The 20,480-nt window shown below is 45.8% G+C and overlaps 1 protein-coding gene across 1 annotated transcript in view; it reads right to left on the reverse strand.

Moving 5' to 3' along the window:
• LOC144797966 (extracellular calcium-sensing receptor-like) overlaps nt 1-20,480 on the reverse strand; it is a 228,435-nt gene that overhangs the window by 49,131 nt on the left and 158,824 nt on the right. The window contains exon 5 of the mRNA XM_078668772.1: nt 13,373-13,496. Within this exon, the coding sequence (XP_078524898.1) occupies nt 13,373-13,496 (124 nt within the window). The remainder of the gene's footprint in view (nt 1-13,372; nt 13,497-20,480) is intronic.

Here is a 20,480-nt window from a genome sequence, read left to right on the forward strand (position 1 = left end):
TTCTTTTGGCACAATGGCCCCTTTTATTGGCAGGGTCCCCTGACTGGTGATGCCAGTGATGGATGGGTGTGTGGTGGATTTTTGGGCAACCTCAGGGGAGTGGTTGCATCATTACATGTCCGGCAGGACACAACGGTCGTGTCCATCGGAATAGGGCGCCCTGGCTCTGGCTCCTAATGGAAAACTGTTGTCTGTTAAAGACCCTTTGCTTCTTGCACTGAACTTGCTATGACTCAGGTCCTTGATACTCTGCTAGTAAGTGTCTTCACTAGCAACCTCGTAGAACATCTCTTCCTGTTCACTGCTGCTGGGGTTCTAGCCATCTGGAGAGCATGTATTGATAGCTGTGTCTTCACTTATCTTGGCCCAAAATGCTGGGATCTTCTTCCTGATTGCTTCATTGTATTCATTAATCATCTTAAAAACCATCTCTTTGCTTTATAATTCTGCACCCTCTGGCTCCTGCTTTGTTTTTTCTCATAGTCTCAGTTTCAGGACAGCATTGTTGGGTAAAATCAGTGCTCTATAAATATATCATCATCAACATCATTATCAGTCTTAACGTGTATTTTTAAAGACTCATTCACCCAACCGGATCTTGTCACTGAATAACATGTTTATTGTTAACTAACTCAGTGGTAACCATTTTATCAACCTGGGAAGGATGAAAGCTTGAGTGAACCCACCGGGATTAGAACCTGTGACCATGAGGTTGAACACAGGTCCCTACAATGGATGCATTAGTCAACAAAATCACCAGATGCATTTATTGTAGAGGGGGTACATTAATTTCTCTATGTTGCAGTGCACATTGATGGGCTAATGCTCCAGTGATTCACTACTGTGTATGGATTAGACTAATGTGATGCTATGTAGTAGGTTAGGGTTCATGAGAAGCAGTACAATATAGGGGCATATTAGCAAGAACCTCGCTAAAATTATCGCTGTTTTAGAGGCAGGAAACTGCCGCTAAAACAGCGATATAGGGGTTGCTAATATGCGTGATAGAATTCCAATAAAAGCCCAGGTTAGATGTGCAGGACATCTAACCTGGGTTTCTATTGGAATTCTATCATGCATATTAGCAAGGCCATTATCGCCGTTTTATCGGCAGTTTCCCGCCGCTAAAGAGGCAATAAATTTAACGAGGTTCTTGCTAATATGCTTCATAGTGAGTAATGTTCCTATGGCGCACTGCACTTTGGCAGTTATTTCCTTGTTGATGCAGTGGAGTCTTGCCTGTTGAAATCTCTTGTGAATAATGTATTGTGGTGGGTGTGGGGCCACAGAATGCAGTGCAATTAGATGGGTCAATACTTCTGATGAAGGGCAGTATGGTATTTTAGTGATAGTATAATGCACTACGTGTGGTGGTTTACTGTATGTAGGATGTTATGCACTGTGTTAGATCTGTGTTATAGAATGTAGTAAAGTGTGGTGGATAAATGTGTCTGGGGTGCTGTGCTGTGTGGTGTCTTTCCACTACAATGTTTTGGTTTTTTTTCCCTCTGAGGTCTTCCCCTTCAGGTAAAGCGCTGAGATGCCCCTGGGTGAGTCATGCGCGATACAAGAACCATTAACATTAACATTAACATGTAGGGTACAGCAGTGGGTTTCTTCCCCTAGAAAGTAGAGAGCTAAAGTGTGTTTGTGTTCTTAGAAATGTGTTTGTGTTGGGTTAGAGCAACTAGTATGCAGCACCGTATTGTAGTTTAGCACCCCTGAATGCAGCCTAGTGATTTGAGTTTGAGTCCCTCGGATATAATGTGCTAGTATACCCTGGATTTAGTGCAGTGATTTGGGGCCACAATGACACAGCATGTTGGTCTCCTGCGGTTGCACATCAGTGTGCTGAATTGGTATCTGTAGGATGCAGCATATTGCAGTTGATCTTCCTAAGTGCAGCCCAGTGTAGTAGGGTACTGCCCCTGGGGAGCACTAGGGTTATCCCCTAAGACGTAGTCCATCATGGTGCTCTAGTGTATCCAGGATGGCATGTAATGCAGTCATTTAGTGGTGTTGGGGGTGGTGCATTTTGTGGGATTAGTGCCTCTACAATCCAGTTAAAGACATATCTAACTTGCAATGTGCCGTTTGCCACATTTTGGGATTGTGAACCTGCGCTAAAGGACCTACTTGGACTTCTGCTTTGCCTCCTGATAGCCCCCCAGTCGTGTTGCCGGTTTCCCCCCGCTGCCGCTGCTGTTGGTCATCTTGCGCGGCTGCCGAGTGGGGGAAACTCCATTCCCCAGAAGCCCTTGCTGACCACGCCCACACCATCATGCGCCCGGTGGCGCTCAAAACATCGCGAGCACTCCGGTGGAGCGGGTGCCGTTTGCCGCATTTTGGGATTGTGAACCTGCGCTAAAGGACCTACTTGGACTTCTGCTTTGCCTCCTGATAGCCCCCCAGTCGTGTTGCCGGTTTTCCCCCGCTGCCGCTGCTGTTGCTCATCTTGCGCGGCCGCCGAATGAGGGAAACTCCATTCCCCAGAAGCCCTTGCTGACCACACCCACACCATCACGCGCCCGGTGGCGCTCAAAACATCGCGAGCACTCCGGTGGAGCGGGTGCCGTTTACTGCATTTTGGGATTGTGAACCTGTGGTAAAGGACCTACTTGGACTTCTGCTTTGCCTCCTGATAGCCCCCCAGTCGTGTTGCCGGTTTCCCCCTGCTGCCGCTGCTGTTGGTCAACTTGCGCGGCCGCCGAGTGGGAGAAACTCCATTCCCCAGAAGCCCTTGCTGACCACGCCCACACCATCACGCGCCCGGTGGCGCTCAAAACATCGCGAGCATTCCCGCGTGGCTGGAGAAGCTCGGGACAAGGGCGGGGCCGTCTGCGGCCGTCCGAGGCCGGAGTAGGCTGGGCTGGGCCCTCTCTCTTGGCCCTATGTTTGAAAAAAGGTACTATTTCGCCAACTAATAACATCCTGATGTAAGCCAGTACTGTCCATTAGACCCTATTCCGTTTAAAAAAGGAACACAAATTAAAGCATTGGCTGCTTAAAAACTATTGCCCGCTTGTGAACACTCATATTGATCAGCCCTGTCCTAGACATTTACGAACCTTACGGACAGAAAAAAAGGCGCTTGTGTAAAAACTGACTTCTATGTACTAGTAGAAAGATGATCTATTTTACTTTATTTTAACACATATATATTATGTTTTTTGATAATCTTTGCCTATGTGAACGTAGTAGTCTAGTGGCCGCCTTTTTGAAATGTCTACTCTGACAATGACCAAAAGGAAGGGAACGGCAGGGACACTGGACAACTTCATAACAAGAGCCGAATTTGTACTATGTTATGAGATTGAACTCGCCCAGAGAAGACTCTCGTTGGAACCCTTTAAACTGCCCACCTACACAGCAACAACAGCCCAGTCCCCAATAGAAGTAGTGCTCACAAACCCAGGAACGGATCACCACCCTGATAATCATTCAGATAGCGTTATTATTCAACCTGTCTTGGACGTCCAGACAATTGATCCAACAGAAGGCCCTGATGCTAGTGTACAGTCAAGCCCTGGAATTTCTAGTAGACTTCGGGCACAAAAAGTTGTGGGGGTAGTGGGAACACTAAACGAGGAGAGGAATGAAAAATTCCAGAGGGGGGAAAAAGCCACACAAAAAAAAGGGAAAGCGGGGGGAAAAGGTAATGGATGTAATGGATGTAATGGAGATCTGACCACACGAGACAACAAAGGCAATAGATCTAGAACTATAGGCATACAAACGGACGCTATTGACTGTCCTACACTAGACAAAGAAAACGAGGTAATAGGAGCATTAGAACAAACTGTGGCAGATTTTTTTTAATCTGCTCTATATTCCATTTGGACAAAAATAAATGAGAGCATGGATGAGAAATTAATGGTTATGGAGGACAAGATTGCCCAGTTAAACGAAGTAACTCGTAACCTAAGCAAAAGCATCGTAGAAGGAATTAGAGTATTGACAGAAGGGGGAAGCCTAATAGCGGATCTAAAATTGCTTTTAAGGGAGAAGAGGGGTAGTGAACATGCAAATAAAACACCGAAAACCCAAAATCTTCTAGGTGTAGGAGCACCAAATAAAGTACAGTCAGGTAATAGTGTAGAGATAACAGGGACAAATGAACGAAGAGAAAATGTGATCATCAGACCACATAATATCACACCTGGTACAGGACGCATTAGCAGTAGGGAAGCTCAGTATAGCCCAAAGGGGACAGATCTAATCCCTAACCAAGATAACCTGAACCTACCCCCAGCCGCATGTCCTTATGTTCTTGTTCTAACAGGTGTCCCTGTATTGAAAAGGGACCAAAGAGAATCTTGGTACAATTTAAAAAATAAAGCTGTAGATTGGCTAGTCAAAGACAAAAAGTTTAATCCAAATAAAACAAATGAAATCCTGTGGTGCGTAGGGTAGGGTGGGTGGGAGATTCTCACAAAGACAAACAGGGAGATTGTATTGTTGTACATTTTAGACACCCCCACACAGTTCGCACACTACTGAAAGTACAAGAGGAATCAACAACCTGGAACACTAACATCTATGCCGTACCATTGGGTTACTTTTATAAACCCATGGGACATAAAGCGACTAAAAATCAAGTAAACTCACTGCTGCCAGAAACCTCTAATAGATTTCATGAGTTATCTCTGTTGGAAGAAGTGGATTGACTGTATCAGCCATCCTCAACCACAAATGTATCTGTTGTGTTAAATATGGAACTGGAAATGACAAGAATAGAACAGGCTGGGAGGATGAGGAAGGAGTTAAGGGAGGAAGAAAGTCGCCATGTGAGCAAGGATGATACACTACCCCCAAATAGTACTAATACAGTAGCAAGTGCAGTTCATATATGCGATGTTGCCTATAAAGATAGCCCCGACTTAAACATTGTCTCATGGAATATCGCGGGCCTTAAAAAGAATATTAGAGACCCGGAGTGGAACGAGTTTATTGAAAGAAGCGACATCTGTATGTTGCAGGAGACATGGGCAACTGAGACTATATACAGAGTGGGATATAAAAGCTTCTATATACCAGCGGTTCCGTGTATAAGAGGAAGAGCCTCTGGTGGACTACTTATTTGGGTCAAGGTAACCCTCGATACTAGAGACAGATTTCTTAGATATACTTGGGGTCAAAGTAGTGTCAAAGGACAAAAGGGTGTTATATATATATATATAACATATATAATCGACCGGGACTGGCATCAAGGGAGTCCATAACAATGGATAAAATGGACTCCATTCTAAACTCGGTAGATACTAGTGTTAGCATACTAATTGGTGGTGATCTCAATTGTAATTACGAACCCATTACAGGGCTTGCAACAATTCTAGAAGACGAAGATTTGGTAAACAATATTCCCATTTTATCTAACTGTAATTCGGTTCCATGAACTGTTCTGGCACAACAAATAATGAGATTAACGGTGAACTATGGCATGAGGGCGTGTAATGGCCGCCTCCCATCAGATGTGACAAAAGTGCCTTTTTTTTTTTAGAAACACTTGCCAGAGTAAATTAGATTATTTTATTTTATCATTTGATATCTGGCATTATGCTATAGATCTCAAAATTGTACCAAGGGTGGAGAGTGATCATCGTCCTCTTGAATTAGCCGTACAAAGTAGCCTGTTGACTAGCTCAGCTGAGATTAGAGGTAGTACATGTAATCACATGGATAACATCAAAGTCAGTAATAATCGCCGCTCCGTTAAATGGGCACATATGCTGGAGAATGGTGAAAAGCTAGCAAGTATTCATAGTATTCTTGCAACTACCTTTATTGATCATATTACCTTGGAAATAGATAAGCACACATTTTTAGAACTACATAAGGTTTTTTTTTAAAGCATTGGTACCATTGGTAACAAAAAAATCTAGAACCAAGGTGGTAAATGATAAAGAAAAACCAATAAGCCCCCCCTGGTATAATAAAGAGTGTCGGGGTGCTAAAACAGAGCTAGTGTTAGCAATTAAAAATAACAATAGCTCGATAGTTAAGGGTGCAAGAGAAAACAATAAGAGAGTGCTAGAGACTGCCAAATCAGTTTGGGATGATAAAATCTGGTCAGACCTACTGATAGCAGCGAAAAGTAGGGACCATATGGCTTTTTGTAAGATTGTCGCTAATCGGAATGGAAATGAAAGGGGCTCTAGAGAAGTTTATCTTGACAAAACTACTTGGATAGAGCATTTTACAAAACTTTATGCTGCTCCTGGGAATGGAGGTTCCACAAACAACGGGTTTTTGTTAAACCCGAGCGAAGAGAAACTAGAATTTGATCTGCAGGAAACCAACTTGGCTATTAATGCAGTCAAAACTAGTAAAGCACCAGGTTTAGACAAGATCCCAGGAGATCTATACAAACATGAGATTGGAGTCTGGGGTCCTTATATTAATTATTTGTGTAACTCCGTAGCCGCAGGAGCTGAGATACCGGAGACATGGAGTGGGGCAGAAATTATTTGTATTTTTAAGAAAGGCGATAGAAACGAACCTTCGAACTACCGCCCAATTAGTTTAATTGATGTTTTACAAAAAAAAAATTCAAAGCATATTTTAAATTGTATTAATCTTTGGATTGATGAATGGGAAATCCTTTCTAAATTTCAGGCGGGATTTAGAACAAAAACTAGCACCAAAGATCAGGTGTTTAGGTTCTGCTTCATGCGTTGGAAATACGTAAATCTGAGGAAAGGCCATTTATACGTGGCATTTGTTGACTTAAGGGCGGCGTTCGACCTCATTCCCAGAAATTTATTATGGGAATCACTTAATAGACAAGGTTTATCGGCAAACTTACTGAAACCAATTGTGAGATTACATCAAAATAACTATGCCAAGGTGAGATGGGGTCCAGGTGGCGAACTAACCAGTTCTATCCCCATAGAAAGGGGGGTTCGCCAAGGATGCGTCCTGGCACCAACCTTGTTTTCCCTATATGTCAATGATATTCCTTGTTTTTTACAAGGTTGTAAAAATTATGCTCCGAAATTGGGGGGTGAGCGAATACCGGTCCTATTATTTGCGGATGATACCATCCTTATCTCGCAAACACCAAATGGCTTTCAAACCCTGCTTAATACCTTCCAAACATATTGCAGTAAAAAAGGTTTAGAAATAACCACCAGTAAGACAAAGTATATGGCAATAAATCCCCATAAGTGCTTTAGAGAAAATTTGGTTCTAAACGGACAAAAATCGGAATATGTGGAAAATGTTAATTACCTGGGAGTTTCACTAGATTCTAAAACAACATGGAAAACCCAAATTGATAAAAGTAAGCTGATATTAACACAAAATACTTTACCAATCCTGAAAGGACATCAGAATTGTTATAACAAAGCTATACTTCCAGAATTGGAGATTTTCCGATCGAAAGCACAATTGGCAGCATTATATGGTGCTGAATTGTGGGGCCCATCGACCAAAAAGACATTTGAGGTTAACGAGAATACATTTTTAAGAGCATTGTTAAAAATTCCAGTACGCACTCAGTTAATTGCGCTAATACTCGACCTCGATATCAAGCGTACGGATTACCAGGCAATTATTAGACCATTGATGTTGTGGACTAGGCTCTGGATAACGCCTGAGTTACTGGACTATAGGGCGGCATTAACAGAGATTAAAGATATGGACGAGAATAACTCCATTACATGGTTTAAACATGTGGGTACCTGGTTTAAGAAGATTGGTTTAGCACATTTTTGGAGTAGCCCTCTGACATTAACCTCAAACTCAAAAAAGATACTAAAGGCATCTTTTGGGGCCTTTATAGACCAGAATAGATCAAATGGAGGAGGAAAAGGATCTTTGACAAGTGAGTTTCTTTTGTTTAAAGATAGTGCCTGCTTTGAATTCTTTTTGGATGAAGTGAACCCACCGTTGGCAAAAACATTGTACTTGAAATACAGATATGGAGTACTGATGTTAAAATCAAGTACAACTAGTTGGGTTAACTCTAGTAATGATATATGTATGCTATGCTCAGGGAAAGCAAGGGAAGATACTACGCACGTTCTATTTTTTTGCCCGGCCTATTCGATCCCATGGAAGAGGTGGATTAAACCTCTTTGTATAAATATGGGCGTGAGATCGTATAGAGAAGCCGAAAGGATTTTTAAATCTGACACTCGCCAGGTTATTGTTTTTGGAATTAGCCGGTTTCTGCTGGCCATAAGTTTCCTCGGCTGGCGAGAAGCTTTAGGAATGTGCAGAGAATTGTCATGTACTGTATAACCGATATAATATAACTGAAACAGTAAAGGTTAAATTATGCATATTGAATGACATGTATTTTATGAAATATGATGCAGATTAGCCCAATGGAAATGTAATTGTATATATATATATATATATATATATATATATATATATATATATATATATATATATATATATGATATGCCCTTTTAAATTATTTATACGTTTTTAATAACGATTGATACCCCAATCCGTGTCTATGAATTGTTAAGTGTTACCTATCCATGGAAGTTGTAACAATGTAGAGCTATTCTATATTTGTATCTTCTTTTTTAATGTGAGGAAACATTTTTAATGCATCTTTTATGATATTGTCGTATCGAAATAAAGATTATGAAATGAAATGCAATGTGCTGATCTGGAGTGTCATATGTGTTGCCCTATTTCTCCTCTGGGTCCCTTATAACATATACTGTTTGCGTGTCCTTCATCAATTAAGGCATCGTATATATTTCATAATGCATAATGGTTGCTTGTTATTTCCTTTATATGCATTTATAGTATAAATATGCTTTCTTATAAATTGATCGTGTGCCTCTAGTTCATATTTATATCCTAATGAAGTGAGATATTTAGGGACAGGCATAGCAGTTTTAGATGAATGGGCAAAGGAATACACACAATTCCATGCATATCCTACATGATAGTTCGGTAAATTGAACTTCGTCCCAAAATGTTGAAAAATATTCTATGAACCCCGATCAAGAGCTCACTGAGAAGGCAGAAGCTTCAGACATTCCAGAAGTAGCTTCTTGGACAATCAGTCCGCAGTGGTCGTGTTCCTTTTCTTACTGCCTGCTTTTTTTGAAAACAGGGGCAAAGCAGAGATGAGCCCCCCCCCCCCCCCCCCCTGCCTGTGGGCATGCCGCAGACAGGAAAGATACAAACACCATGAATAGGGCTGCGTTTGTGCCATTTCCGAAATCTCCTATTTTTGGCAATGTTTGTGTGCTGATGTGGGCACTAGCTAAGACTAAGGTAGGTGAGATTCCAAAACAAATTGCAATCTGTGATGCTGTCAAGTTTCATATTATGTATGTATTTTCGTATATTTTGCCCAGAAAACTGATTTAAATATAAAAATAACCCATTTTAAAATAATGGTATGGATTTGGTGCCTGTGCATCCTTCAGTGAAAAGTATTCCAGCAAACCACTAAAATAAAATGTGTTTCTGACCGTCTCTGCCAGGTCTGGCTGTGGCCCGATGTGTGTTATATTCAGGTAAATCATGGGAGATATGTGGGTCACAGGCTGTCTGTTCACCCTTTCGTGCTGGGAAGGGTGTTCAGCCCTGTGCTTCCCTGAGGGGCAAGGAGAATATACTAGCCCCGGTTCAAGACACATTAAGCCCTCCTTAGATTCAGTCCAGTGTTACGCATGTGTTCCCAGAATGCAGTGCCTTAGGTTGGGTTACTGTCTTCAAAATACCCATTGCCAAGCACAGGAGTTCTTAGTGTTACTAAAAACTCACTGCAGAGCCAATGACATTCTGAACAGATGTACTCTCATGGTGCAACATGGAATCTAATTATGACAGCCGTTGTGTTTGCATGTAGGAGGGAACATCAAGCCTAACTCAATGCCACACTCTAATGCACATATTTGCATAATCATTTCAGTTGAACATACATTGCAATGAAAAGACGATAAATCTCTTTTTAGCCAGAATTAAAAAGGCATTCCATCTTACTTCTGATTCCCCATCTCTGATAGTGCATGGAGATTCAAGGCTCATCGAACCTCAGTTCTTGCTTTACCACAGTATGGACTTGGAGTTTAGCAAACAGGTAACTCTATCACACATGTGCCGGATAGCCTGTCCACCCTATCATAAGTGCCATTGACTATACATGTGCTCGTGATAAAGTGGACTGCATAGCTCAATCAATCAATCAATCAATCAATCAATCAGCCTTTGTATAGTGCAGCACTGTCCCCACTAAGGGTCTATGAGTGCTGAGGGTGCTGTGCCTCTATCGAAAAGCCAGGTCTTGATTTTCTTTCTGAAGTCTGCCAGGGAGGGTGCTGTTTTGAATTGGAGGAACAGGTCTTTCCATGTCTTGAACGCAACAAAGGAGAAGGAGCTGCTGCAGCTGCATCAGATGCGGGACTGTGTGCAAGGGTGAGGGATGCGGAGTGCAGTTGACTTGTGGGTAGGTGGAAGTTCAGTTGGGGTTTGAGGTAGGAAGGTCAGTGGTCATGGAGAGCTCTGTATGCATGCGTGAGGATCTTGAACTGTCATCTCTTCTTCTGGACATGTAGCCAGTGGAGGTTGCTGAGGTGAGGGGTGATGTGAGTTTGTTTGGGGATGTCCAGAATGAGTCCAGCTGCAGTGTTTTGTATGGTCTGGAGTCTTTTGCGAGCTGGTTGGAGATTCTGGCGTAAACAGCATTGCCACAGTTGAGGCGACTGGTGATGAAGGACTGCATGACGGTCTGTCTGGTGTTGCCGGTGATCCACCTGAAGAGTCTGCAGAGCATGCAAAGGGTGTGGAAGTAGGTGGAGCTAACTGCGTTTACTTGTTATTTCGTGGTAAGTCAAGACTGTCAAGGATGATGCTGAGGTTGTGTGTGTGGTCTGTTGGTGTGGGTTTTGGTCCGGGTTCTGTCTGCCACCAGCTGTGGTCCCATATGAAGGTATTCCTTCCAAAGATCAGTGTTTCTGTTTTGTCGGAGTTGAGTTTGAGGCAGCTGTCTCTTGTCCATTTCGCAATGTTGGATGTGCACAAGTTGGTTTTGGCGTTGGAGGGGTCCTAGGTGAGTGATAGGTTTAGTTGAGTATCATCAGCGTACGAGATTATGTTGCGTGAGTGGGATCTAATGATGTCTGAGAGGGAGATCATATAGATGTTGTACAGGGTGGGGCTGAACTTTGGGGTATTCTGCAAACTAGGTTCTTGGGTGCAAAGGTGAAGCGAGGAAGTTGAATGCTTTTTGTGCATCTGGAAAGGAATGAGGTGATCCACTTGAGGGCATTCTGCTGAATGCTGATGTTGTGGAGTCTGTCAATGAGGATGTGGTGGAAGATGGTGCGAAACGCAGCAGAAAGGTTGATGAGGATCAGGACTAGTGTCTCTCCATGGTTGAGGAACATTCTTATGTCATCTGTGGTGGGGATCAGCGTGGTCTAGGTGCTTTGGTATGCATGGAATCCTGATTGTGAGGCATCAAGTAGGTTGTTTTACTGTAGGTATTAGGTGAGCTGTTGGTTGATGGCTTTCTCAAGTACTATGGCTGGGTAGGGGAGCAGGGAGATAATTAAGTAATTTTTGAGATTGCAGGGGTTGGCAGAGAGCTTCTTTAGAAGGGGTGTGACCTCTACATGTTTCCAGACATCTTAGAAAGTTGCTGTGGAGATGGAGGCATTGAGGATGCTGTTGAGCTCCGAGCAGATTGGGTTGGCTCCAAGGTTAAGGAGGTGGTGGAGGCAGGGGTCGTTGGGTGCCCTGGAGTGGATGAACAGATGATGACTGTGGTGGTCTGGGTGTTGAGCGGCAACCAGGTGGTCATCGGTTTGCTGATGGTTGATTGTTGGTCGAGGTTAAGGGGGCTGAGATTGAGGGGTTGGGTGTTGAAGTTGTTGTAGATGGTGGCAATCTTGCTGTGGAAGTCACCTGAACGGGTGTCACAGAGTTCTTGGGAGGGGAGAATGGTGCTCTCTGTGGCTGTTGGGTTTGAGTATTCCTTAAGGATTTTGAAAAGTTATTTTGTGTGGTTGGTGCAGTGTTGATGCTGGTGGTGATTGCTGCTCTCTCGGCTTCTTTGATGTGTAGGTGGTATTTGTTGAGGTCTGTTTTTTGGCGTATCTGTCCGAGGGGTCCTTGTTGGCAAGCCAGCACTTCTTTGGTCGGTAGCAGTTGCACTTGATGGTTCTGAGCTCCGGGATGTACCAGATGGCATGTTTCAAGGTTTTGTTGGTTTTCACTGGTTTCAGTGGGGCCATGTTTGTGACAGAGTAAGCCATTTGCCAAAACTCTTAATCATACATTATGTTTCTGCACAGTGGACAATGTTATGGTAAATGTGCTAAAGTCAAGCGAGACACGCTGTAAAGTAATGAATTGCAATTGAGAAACAGAGTGCCATACAGATTCCACTCTTTTTTTTCATTCATTTGCAGTTTTATACAGCAGCCTCAGGGTATCAGAGCACTTTACATGGTAACAGTTACCAACTGTATTCAATCAGTGTACATAGGAACAGTTTCATCATTATGCAAAGGAGCATATCTTTGGGGCATTAGATTTGAATTATCATTATAAATTGATAATAGAATATGTGTTGTGATTGAAAACTATAGTTTCAACATTTCTAGTAAAAGGATCAATAAGTCTCCCATTTCTATAAGTCACATATTCCTTACAGAAAAGGTAACAAAAAAATAGACTCACACCTAATAAAAACGGCTAAGTTAAATGATGTTTCTTAGAGAACACATTGCCACAATAAAGACTAGGGAGCAGTCAAAATAATCCATTTGCATACCAATTAAAGGCAGCTACTCCCATTGCAGTGCGTGGGTGATTTATAGTTTCCCCAATTAGCAAAATTGCTGCACATTTCATCCATATAGGAGCAGATTAAGAAGCAGCGGCTCTGATGTCCAGACATGTAGTCTGTCCAATTGCTGTGATGTTGTACGCCTTGCATGCCTGACTTACCACAAAGCCTCCGTTGCTGAGCACGAGATGATAAAAGCGGGACAAAAGGATTCATATCTGTGTCCTATGTGGTTTCATCCAGTATACAGAGCAGCATGATGGCTGTAGGGGCGTACACATAAGCCAAGGAAGCTTCAGGATATCTATGGGCGATTATGTCTGCCGTACCCATCACCTGGCTCTGTACACGGACAGGAAGTCAGTGGACATGGTCTGTGGGGACCTTCCATTGTGCATTAGAGGAATTCCCTATCCTTGCCAGTCTTCCATATCATCTCACCACCACCCCAGCAAGTTTGGGACAGACTATAGGGAGTTGGGGACACAACAATGATTAGCTGTTAGGGAACTCCAAAAAAGAGCTCCTCCCCATAACCATTTGTTCATAATCCTTGGAATTACTAAATATCTTGTATTGTGTTAACAAATATAGACAACTAACCTGTGTTGTTGGCAACCTCCCCAGCTGAGCATGATAAACAGTCAAAGCAGCAGAGAGGCTGGCCTGGCCTAGCTGCTCTTCGGTGTCCAGTAGGGCAGTTTTCACTGCAGACTGATATGGGGACCTAAGAAAAAGTAGAGATGATTTTATTAGTGATCTGCTGGTCAGGTATACTACCTAATTTGTACTCCACCTCTTCGTCTTTTGCTCTTGGATCCAATCACAGAGCTGCCTCATGCAAAAGGAGCCAGATTCAGATCTGCACAATAAATGTACTATCATACACTTAGGGGCCAATTAGGATGGCGGGCGGACTTTACTCCGTCCACCACCCTAGCAGTGCTGGGACCGGCCGACAGTGGTGCAGCGGTTCCGCACTTGCAATTAGAATGCCACTGCCACCGTGGTGGTGGCATCCTCCAGTACCAGCATCGTGGCTGGAGGTGCTCACAGCACCTCCCCCCACAATGCTGGGAATGCACTGTGTGCATTGTCATGCACACGGTGGCAGGCACCGCGAGGTGCCTGCCACTATGTCCATGACAATGCAGGGGGTGCACCCCCCCAATGCTCTGGGGTCCCGCAACAGGCTCCCGAAAGTCAACTCCACATGGCTTTTTATGGCGGGGTCTCCGCCATGGAAATCCATGCTCCGCTACCCATGCTAATATGGATGGCGGTGTCTAGCAGACACTGCCACCATATATAGCCCCTTTTCCGTCCGGTCGAATGGTTGACCGGTGGACGGTCTTTCCGTTCGTCAGGGTCCCCCCTAGAAGACCACCTCAATGATCATAAAAGATGTGTCCTTATGGCCTAAACCTGAGCCACAGTTACAGCATATTGCTTGCCAGACAGGGATAAATGAGAATCCCAGCATGGCCAACATGACCATAAGTATGATGTATAACCGCCATTTTGTTTCCTAGTCTGACTTCAGATCTATTGATTTAAAAATGAGGAAACAGCTACAGGTGGACACAACAATGGTATACAATTGAAGAACTCTTTGCCATTCCAATTAGTGATCTACTGATTTTGCAAGTCCTACTTAATTTTCATAACACCGAAATCTTACAAAGCAGACAGCACAGCTTGGGTCTGTAGTTATTCCCGTCAAGCACTACTCTACGTGTAACACAGGGCACTAGCTTCAATCAAAAGACGGGTAATTCTTAAGAATTGTGGAACTTTGCCCAAGGAATATGGAATGCTAAGTTGTGAGGTTGAGTGAAAATAGGTAACATCAACTACCTGCCATAGATCATTGTAACCCTAAACTTCACACTAAAACCATGGCAGTACAGCATGGAACAAGCAAATTTGATTCAGAGCTTCTATCTAACCATTGACTTCCCCATTTATTCATTGTTTGATAATACAGCATGAAGTAAGGCAGCAACTCAACTTTGCACCGGACTATGAACACTTATGCATCTTAGCGCTATTTTGCACCTGTTATTACATGATGGTTATCTCTTTTTTAGAAGGAATTCTTATCTAAATGTAAATATTAACATATTGGGGCCGTTTCCGATCTGGGTCGGAAGGGCACCGAACGTGATCCGGCCGGAAAAAGTTTGAGCCGTACACGTTTTTCCGACCGACTCGTACACCTGTACGCGCGAGCAAGTACAATGCGAGTAATGCGAAATTCACCGACCGAGTCGTATCCGGGGCCAAACCGCTCCGTACGACTCGTCCCTGAGATGACCGTGCCGTGCAATGGAAGATAATTAAGACCGAGCCATTATGATGCACGCGTCAGACAGTCGGTGCGAGCCGAAGTTTCCGGCTCGCAAAATGTCCAAGACATTGCCTTTGGGGGTCCACATCAGACCCCCTGTCACCCGTAGCCTTACGACCCAGACACGGGGGAGACCCAAGGGTCTCCCCAACACAGACATGTACGATGCGGATGGCACTGATGCAAACCCACTGTAGGGGGCGCCCTTGTGCGAGACGTACTCATTCAGTCAATGGGAGCCCATGTACGTGTCGTACGACCGACTCCTATTGACTTATATGGGAGTCCGACCAGACCGAGTCCGGTAGCATACGGCTACATCGTATTCGCTCGGTCGGACTGCAGGGCTCGGTCAGAAAACACTTCGGATCCGGCTCGGTCGGAGAGCTTTCGGACCCAGATCGGAATCAGCCCCTTAATTGTTACATTCCCATTGTTTGGGATGAATGCAGCACGGCCCGTAATATTTGATTAATGCTGTCTTGGGTCTAGTTTGCACTACATAAAACTTAAAAAAATAAAATGGTTTTATACACATATTGTAAGGATTTTTAATTATCCAAATATTAAAAGCACAATTGTCTTTCTGATATCAAAATAGGCAGTAATGGCAAATCTTCAATTTGTGGGTGAAGTGCTGAATCCTGCTTGTGTGGTTTTTCCTCCAGCAGAGATATTCCCTTATTCTCTATATAATTTCCTCCACCATACTTTTTTGTGGTAGAGGTGACTGTGCTGATCAATTCTCCGGAGAAGAGCACTCGAAAGAAGATGAAGCTCTTATCAGAATATATTTATTACAGCCCAATTCAGTATCAGTTCCTTTTTTTGTTTCTAGGGTCTATGTTGGGAATGTTCTTCCCTTTGGGCTTCTTCACACACCCTTACCCTGCTTAAGTCTTATTTTCAGCTCATTGAATGGTGATCATAGACAACTTAAGTCAGATTTATACAGTTTTTCCTTGCACATTAAAATCCAAAGTAAGAACTTGCATCATCTTCAAGACACATGCATTGCACAACAATTCTACTTGTAGGATAGCCTCAAAGTGGATCTGGTAGATCCAGGTTCGCTCACAGTGAGGAGCAACAATGTCTGTCCATTTGTCTGAGCAACCTTGCAAGTTTTTCTAATCAGGAATTCTAAAATATTCTACATTTGTGCCCCCTGCTTAAAAATCCAATGAATGGGCGTGGCTATGAGCCAACCGAGATGGCGGCGTAGTGCAGAAGCTCTGAGATCGAAGTGGCTCCTCTTGCATTAATCCGTTTATTCAGCCGTCACATTGTACCTTCTGAAGCCGGACTGGAGTGCTGAAACTGAGAGGTGCGGTCCGACTCTATCCCGGGCGGAATCGAATGACGCCAGCCGAAGATAGACCGAGGAGACGAGACGGGCCCTGGGACGTCCGCCGGACACCGTCCTGCCGCTGATCTGCGAGCCGACCGGAAGTGCCCTGTGGTCGGGGAGCCCCACCGGAAGATACCGCTGACCGGCTGCGGTCTGTATTACCGACCGACCTGCGTGGGACCAGAGGTGGACCTGCCCGGGGACACCATTCACCCGATGACGCTGCCGCCCATGAGTGTGGGAGATCTGCAGCCCCAGCGGTAGAGAGCCCCGGGATCGGGAGGTCTGGCAGGCTGCTGTGCGGGCGGTGCGCGACGGCGGCGCCTGCCCCCGCCTCTCCCCGGATTCAAATATTGCTGTCTGCCTGGTGTGTGGGGCTCAGGCGCTGGTGCGCAAAGTGCCCTGTGCGGCGTCCCCTGGGTCCGGCGTTACCGTGCCTGGTGCGGCGCTGCAGGCGCTGGAGTAGCCCCGCATTCGTCACGAAGCCCGGGACTATGCATGGAAGGGCTTAAAGTGGGCAGTACGACTGAGTGACAATACCGCCCGGAGGGCAGACGGTGAGTGCTGGCAAGCAGTCAAAAGTGCGGGGATCAGTGGATTCCTCACATACGTCCCTACAACTGATACCCCTGGCGGCGGAATAGGGACCCTGGACGGCGACGCCATTTTTGCTTACGCCATTTTTGCTGCCGCTTCCCCACAGCCTGGAACGGAGGACATATAGCCATACTCTGCAATAAGAACGCGGGCCCAATAACGAGACAACAAGCAAACGTTATGGCGGGAAGAGGACCCAGACAAACTGTGGCGCAATCGAAGCTGGAGAAGTACGCCTTTGAAAAGAACGCTGTGAAACACCCGGAGGGTCGCACGTCCATGGACAAAAGTCCAGAGGGAGATGACTCCAAAAGAGTGACACTAGAGGATCTGATGAAGATGCTCTCCAGCGTCCAGGCGACGGTGGGGTCTATCTCAACGGACGTTGGCCTACTGAGGGCGGATCTCCACAAGATGACGGAGCGTGTGGCACAGGTGGAAGTAGTCACCAAATCATTAGTGGAAGACACTTCGGAACTACAGCTCGCTGCAGAGCGCATGAAAGCGGTCACCAGAAAACTACAGGAACGACTGGATGATCAGGAACGGCGCTCGAGGAGGAACAACGTCCGGATTTTAGGCATTCCGGAGTCGGAGGGCAAGCAATCGATGGATCTATATGTGGAGGACTTAATCAGGACGAAGCTGCAACCGAAGGGCCTCTCCCATTTCTTTTCTGTCGAAAGAGCACACAGAGTCCCCGGGAGGAAGCCTAAAACGGGGGCACAACCGCGACCAGTGCTGGGTAGACTCTTTAACTTCCGTGATAGGGATGATACTTCAAACAGCCAGGGTCTCTGCACCTGTTAAAATTCTGAACTCCACTATTGCCTTCTTCCCAGACTATACGGCTGAGGTGGCCCGGCGACGGAAGACTTTCACCGACATCAAAAAAGCTTTACGGGCCAAAGAGATACCCTATTCCATGCTTTTCCCGGCAAGACTGAGAATCGTGGATAATCATAAGGCGTGGTTCTTCGACACCCCGGAGGCGGCAAGAGAATGGCTGGATGGTTGGAGGCAAGTGGAGGCTCCGCGGCGAAATGACAGGGGTCAACATGGCCAACAGACAGTTACTCAAACGGATCACCTGACAACACAGGGTCATAGCCAGGACCTATTTGCAGAATCAGGTCTGGAGGACGGAGAGCACCCGGAGGAGTAGACTCCTGCAAGCACGGTTACTGATCGAAACCTCTTTGGAAAACTGACAATGTAACCCTTGGAATTCACTCCGTGTTGGACGGATGAGGTCACTTGGAGCTGCTCGTGAGGGCACAGAGCTACTTACCCCTTGCAAGCAAGTACAATGGGTTGGGTTGGGACTAAGCGCTCTGCTAAGTTGGGGAGGCGGGCGGTTTCAGGCCCGTGCAGCAGGGAGGCAGGGAGGGGGGGGAAGGGGACTGTTTGATTGTTGTAGTTCTTGTAATATGAGACGATACACGGCACGTGATGCACGACTCGATGGGGACACTTTCCTTGTAGAGGAGCGATGCGGGACCCGTCCCCTATTGCCCTGTACGAAATCACACACACACCTACATAGCAGTACACGTGGCGGTTACACCTGAGCATCGCACACCACATCCCTCTCACGCATCGACCTTAACAGTCCTAACATGGAATGTCAGGGGATTGGGCGATAAGGTGAAGCGGGGCCTGGTGCTACAATACCTGAAACGTTGCAACCCAGCGATAGTCCTATTGCAGGAAACTCACCTTGTGGGCTCGGCCTCAAAGGCGATGGATAGATGGGGGTATAGATTCATTGCGCATGCAGATTTCTCCTCCGGCTCTAGAGGGACGGGAATACTTATTCGGAAGAACTTTCCGATGGTGTGTCAACAGACCAAATTGATTCCCAGGGCCGCTTTGCAGCTGCGACGATACAGTGGGAGGGCCAACTTTTCAACTTTGTGTCCGTGTATGTCCCAACTGGCCTGCATGCCTCGGCACACACGGCCCTGGCGACCTTTCTACTGTCGTTGCTGACGGCGACGCTAGTAATAGGGGGCGACTTTAATGACGTTCTAGATCATGCGATGGATAGACACCCACATACCACAACGGTGCGGGGAGGCGGGCGACTCGCTGGACTACTGGATGCCCTTGGCCTAATAGACTGCTGGCGATACAAACATCCCTACGAGAAGCAATACACTTACTACTCAGCAACACATCACTGTCTCTCACGAATAGATTACATACTAATGTCTGGTGATGGGCTGCACGGTATTGAGGAGGAAGACATCTGTCCTAGAGGAATCTCAGATCACTCTCCATTGCGACTCACATACACTAATCACCGTTCCCATAGAAGCCGGGTTTTTCCCCATTCATGCGGGCTATCTGCTGAGCGCCCCTTTGAGGAAAACCCTTTCCAACACTGCTAACCACTACTTTCAGGAGAATGCAGGCTCCGTAGGCTCCCATAGTACCCTATGGGAAGCGTATAAAACGGTCATACGTGGGCAAGCGATTGCATCCATTGTCGCCCATAAATGCACTCAGCGTCAAGAACTTAGCGCCCTTGAGGACACGCTTCAAGGTGCGATCTCTGACCAGGAGACCCACCCTTCCCCGGCAGCCACTCGGGCAGTCCGACTGCGGAACGTTGAGTGGATGACATACCAAAGGGAAATGGTACAGACCACAATTCAGGCCTCCCGTCATAAGATCTACGAGTTGGGCGATAAAGCTGGAAAGATGCTGGCCTGGCTCGACAAAAAAGAAAAAGCAGGCAGGGTGGTTGCTCATCTGACACTACCTGAGGGATGTTCGATCTCGGACCCCGGAGCCATAGTCGAACTACTGGCTGATCACTTTGAGACAATATATGCCCCCCAGGCGACGTACTCGACAGAAGAAGCTTATGAATATATTAAAGATCTGACGATCCCCTGCCTCTCACCTGAGGCAGCACTTGTGCTTGAGGCGGACGTCACCGTGGAGGAGATACGGGAAGCGACCGACGCACTAGCGTCCGGCAAGGCTCTGGGTCCCAATGGACTTCCAATAGAGCTGTATAAGCACACTGCTCAGATAACAGCCCCCATCTACTCCAAATGTTTGTGGACAGTCTGGAAGTAGGGGAACTCCCCAAGGATCAACGCCTTGCCACGATAATCCCGATCCATAAACCTGGTAAGGCGCCGGAGGCATGTACTTCCTACCGCCCCATCTCCTTACTGAACGCTGAACCGAAGATCCTTGCCAAACTATTGGCACAGCGCTTGGCTCCCCACCTGGCCACTCTGGTACACCCGGATCAGTCTGGATTTATGCCAAATCGTAATACCTCGCATAATCTGCGCCGTCTACAGGCGGTGTTGGCTCGCCGGGAGTACATACAGGAACCAGCGGTACTTCTCTCACTTGACGCCACTATGGCGTTTGATACCGTGGAGTGGCCT

The sequence above is a fragment of the Lissotriton helveticus genome, chromosome 12 (genome assembly GCF_964261635.1).
Source record: "Lissotriton helveticus chromosome 12, aLisHel1.1, whole genome shotgun sequence".
Lineage (NCBI taxonomy): Eukaryota > Metazoa > Chordata > Amphibia > Caudata > Salamandridae > Lissotriton > Lissotriton helveticus.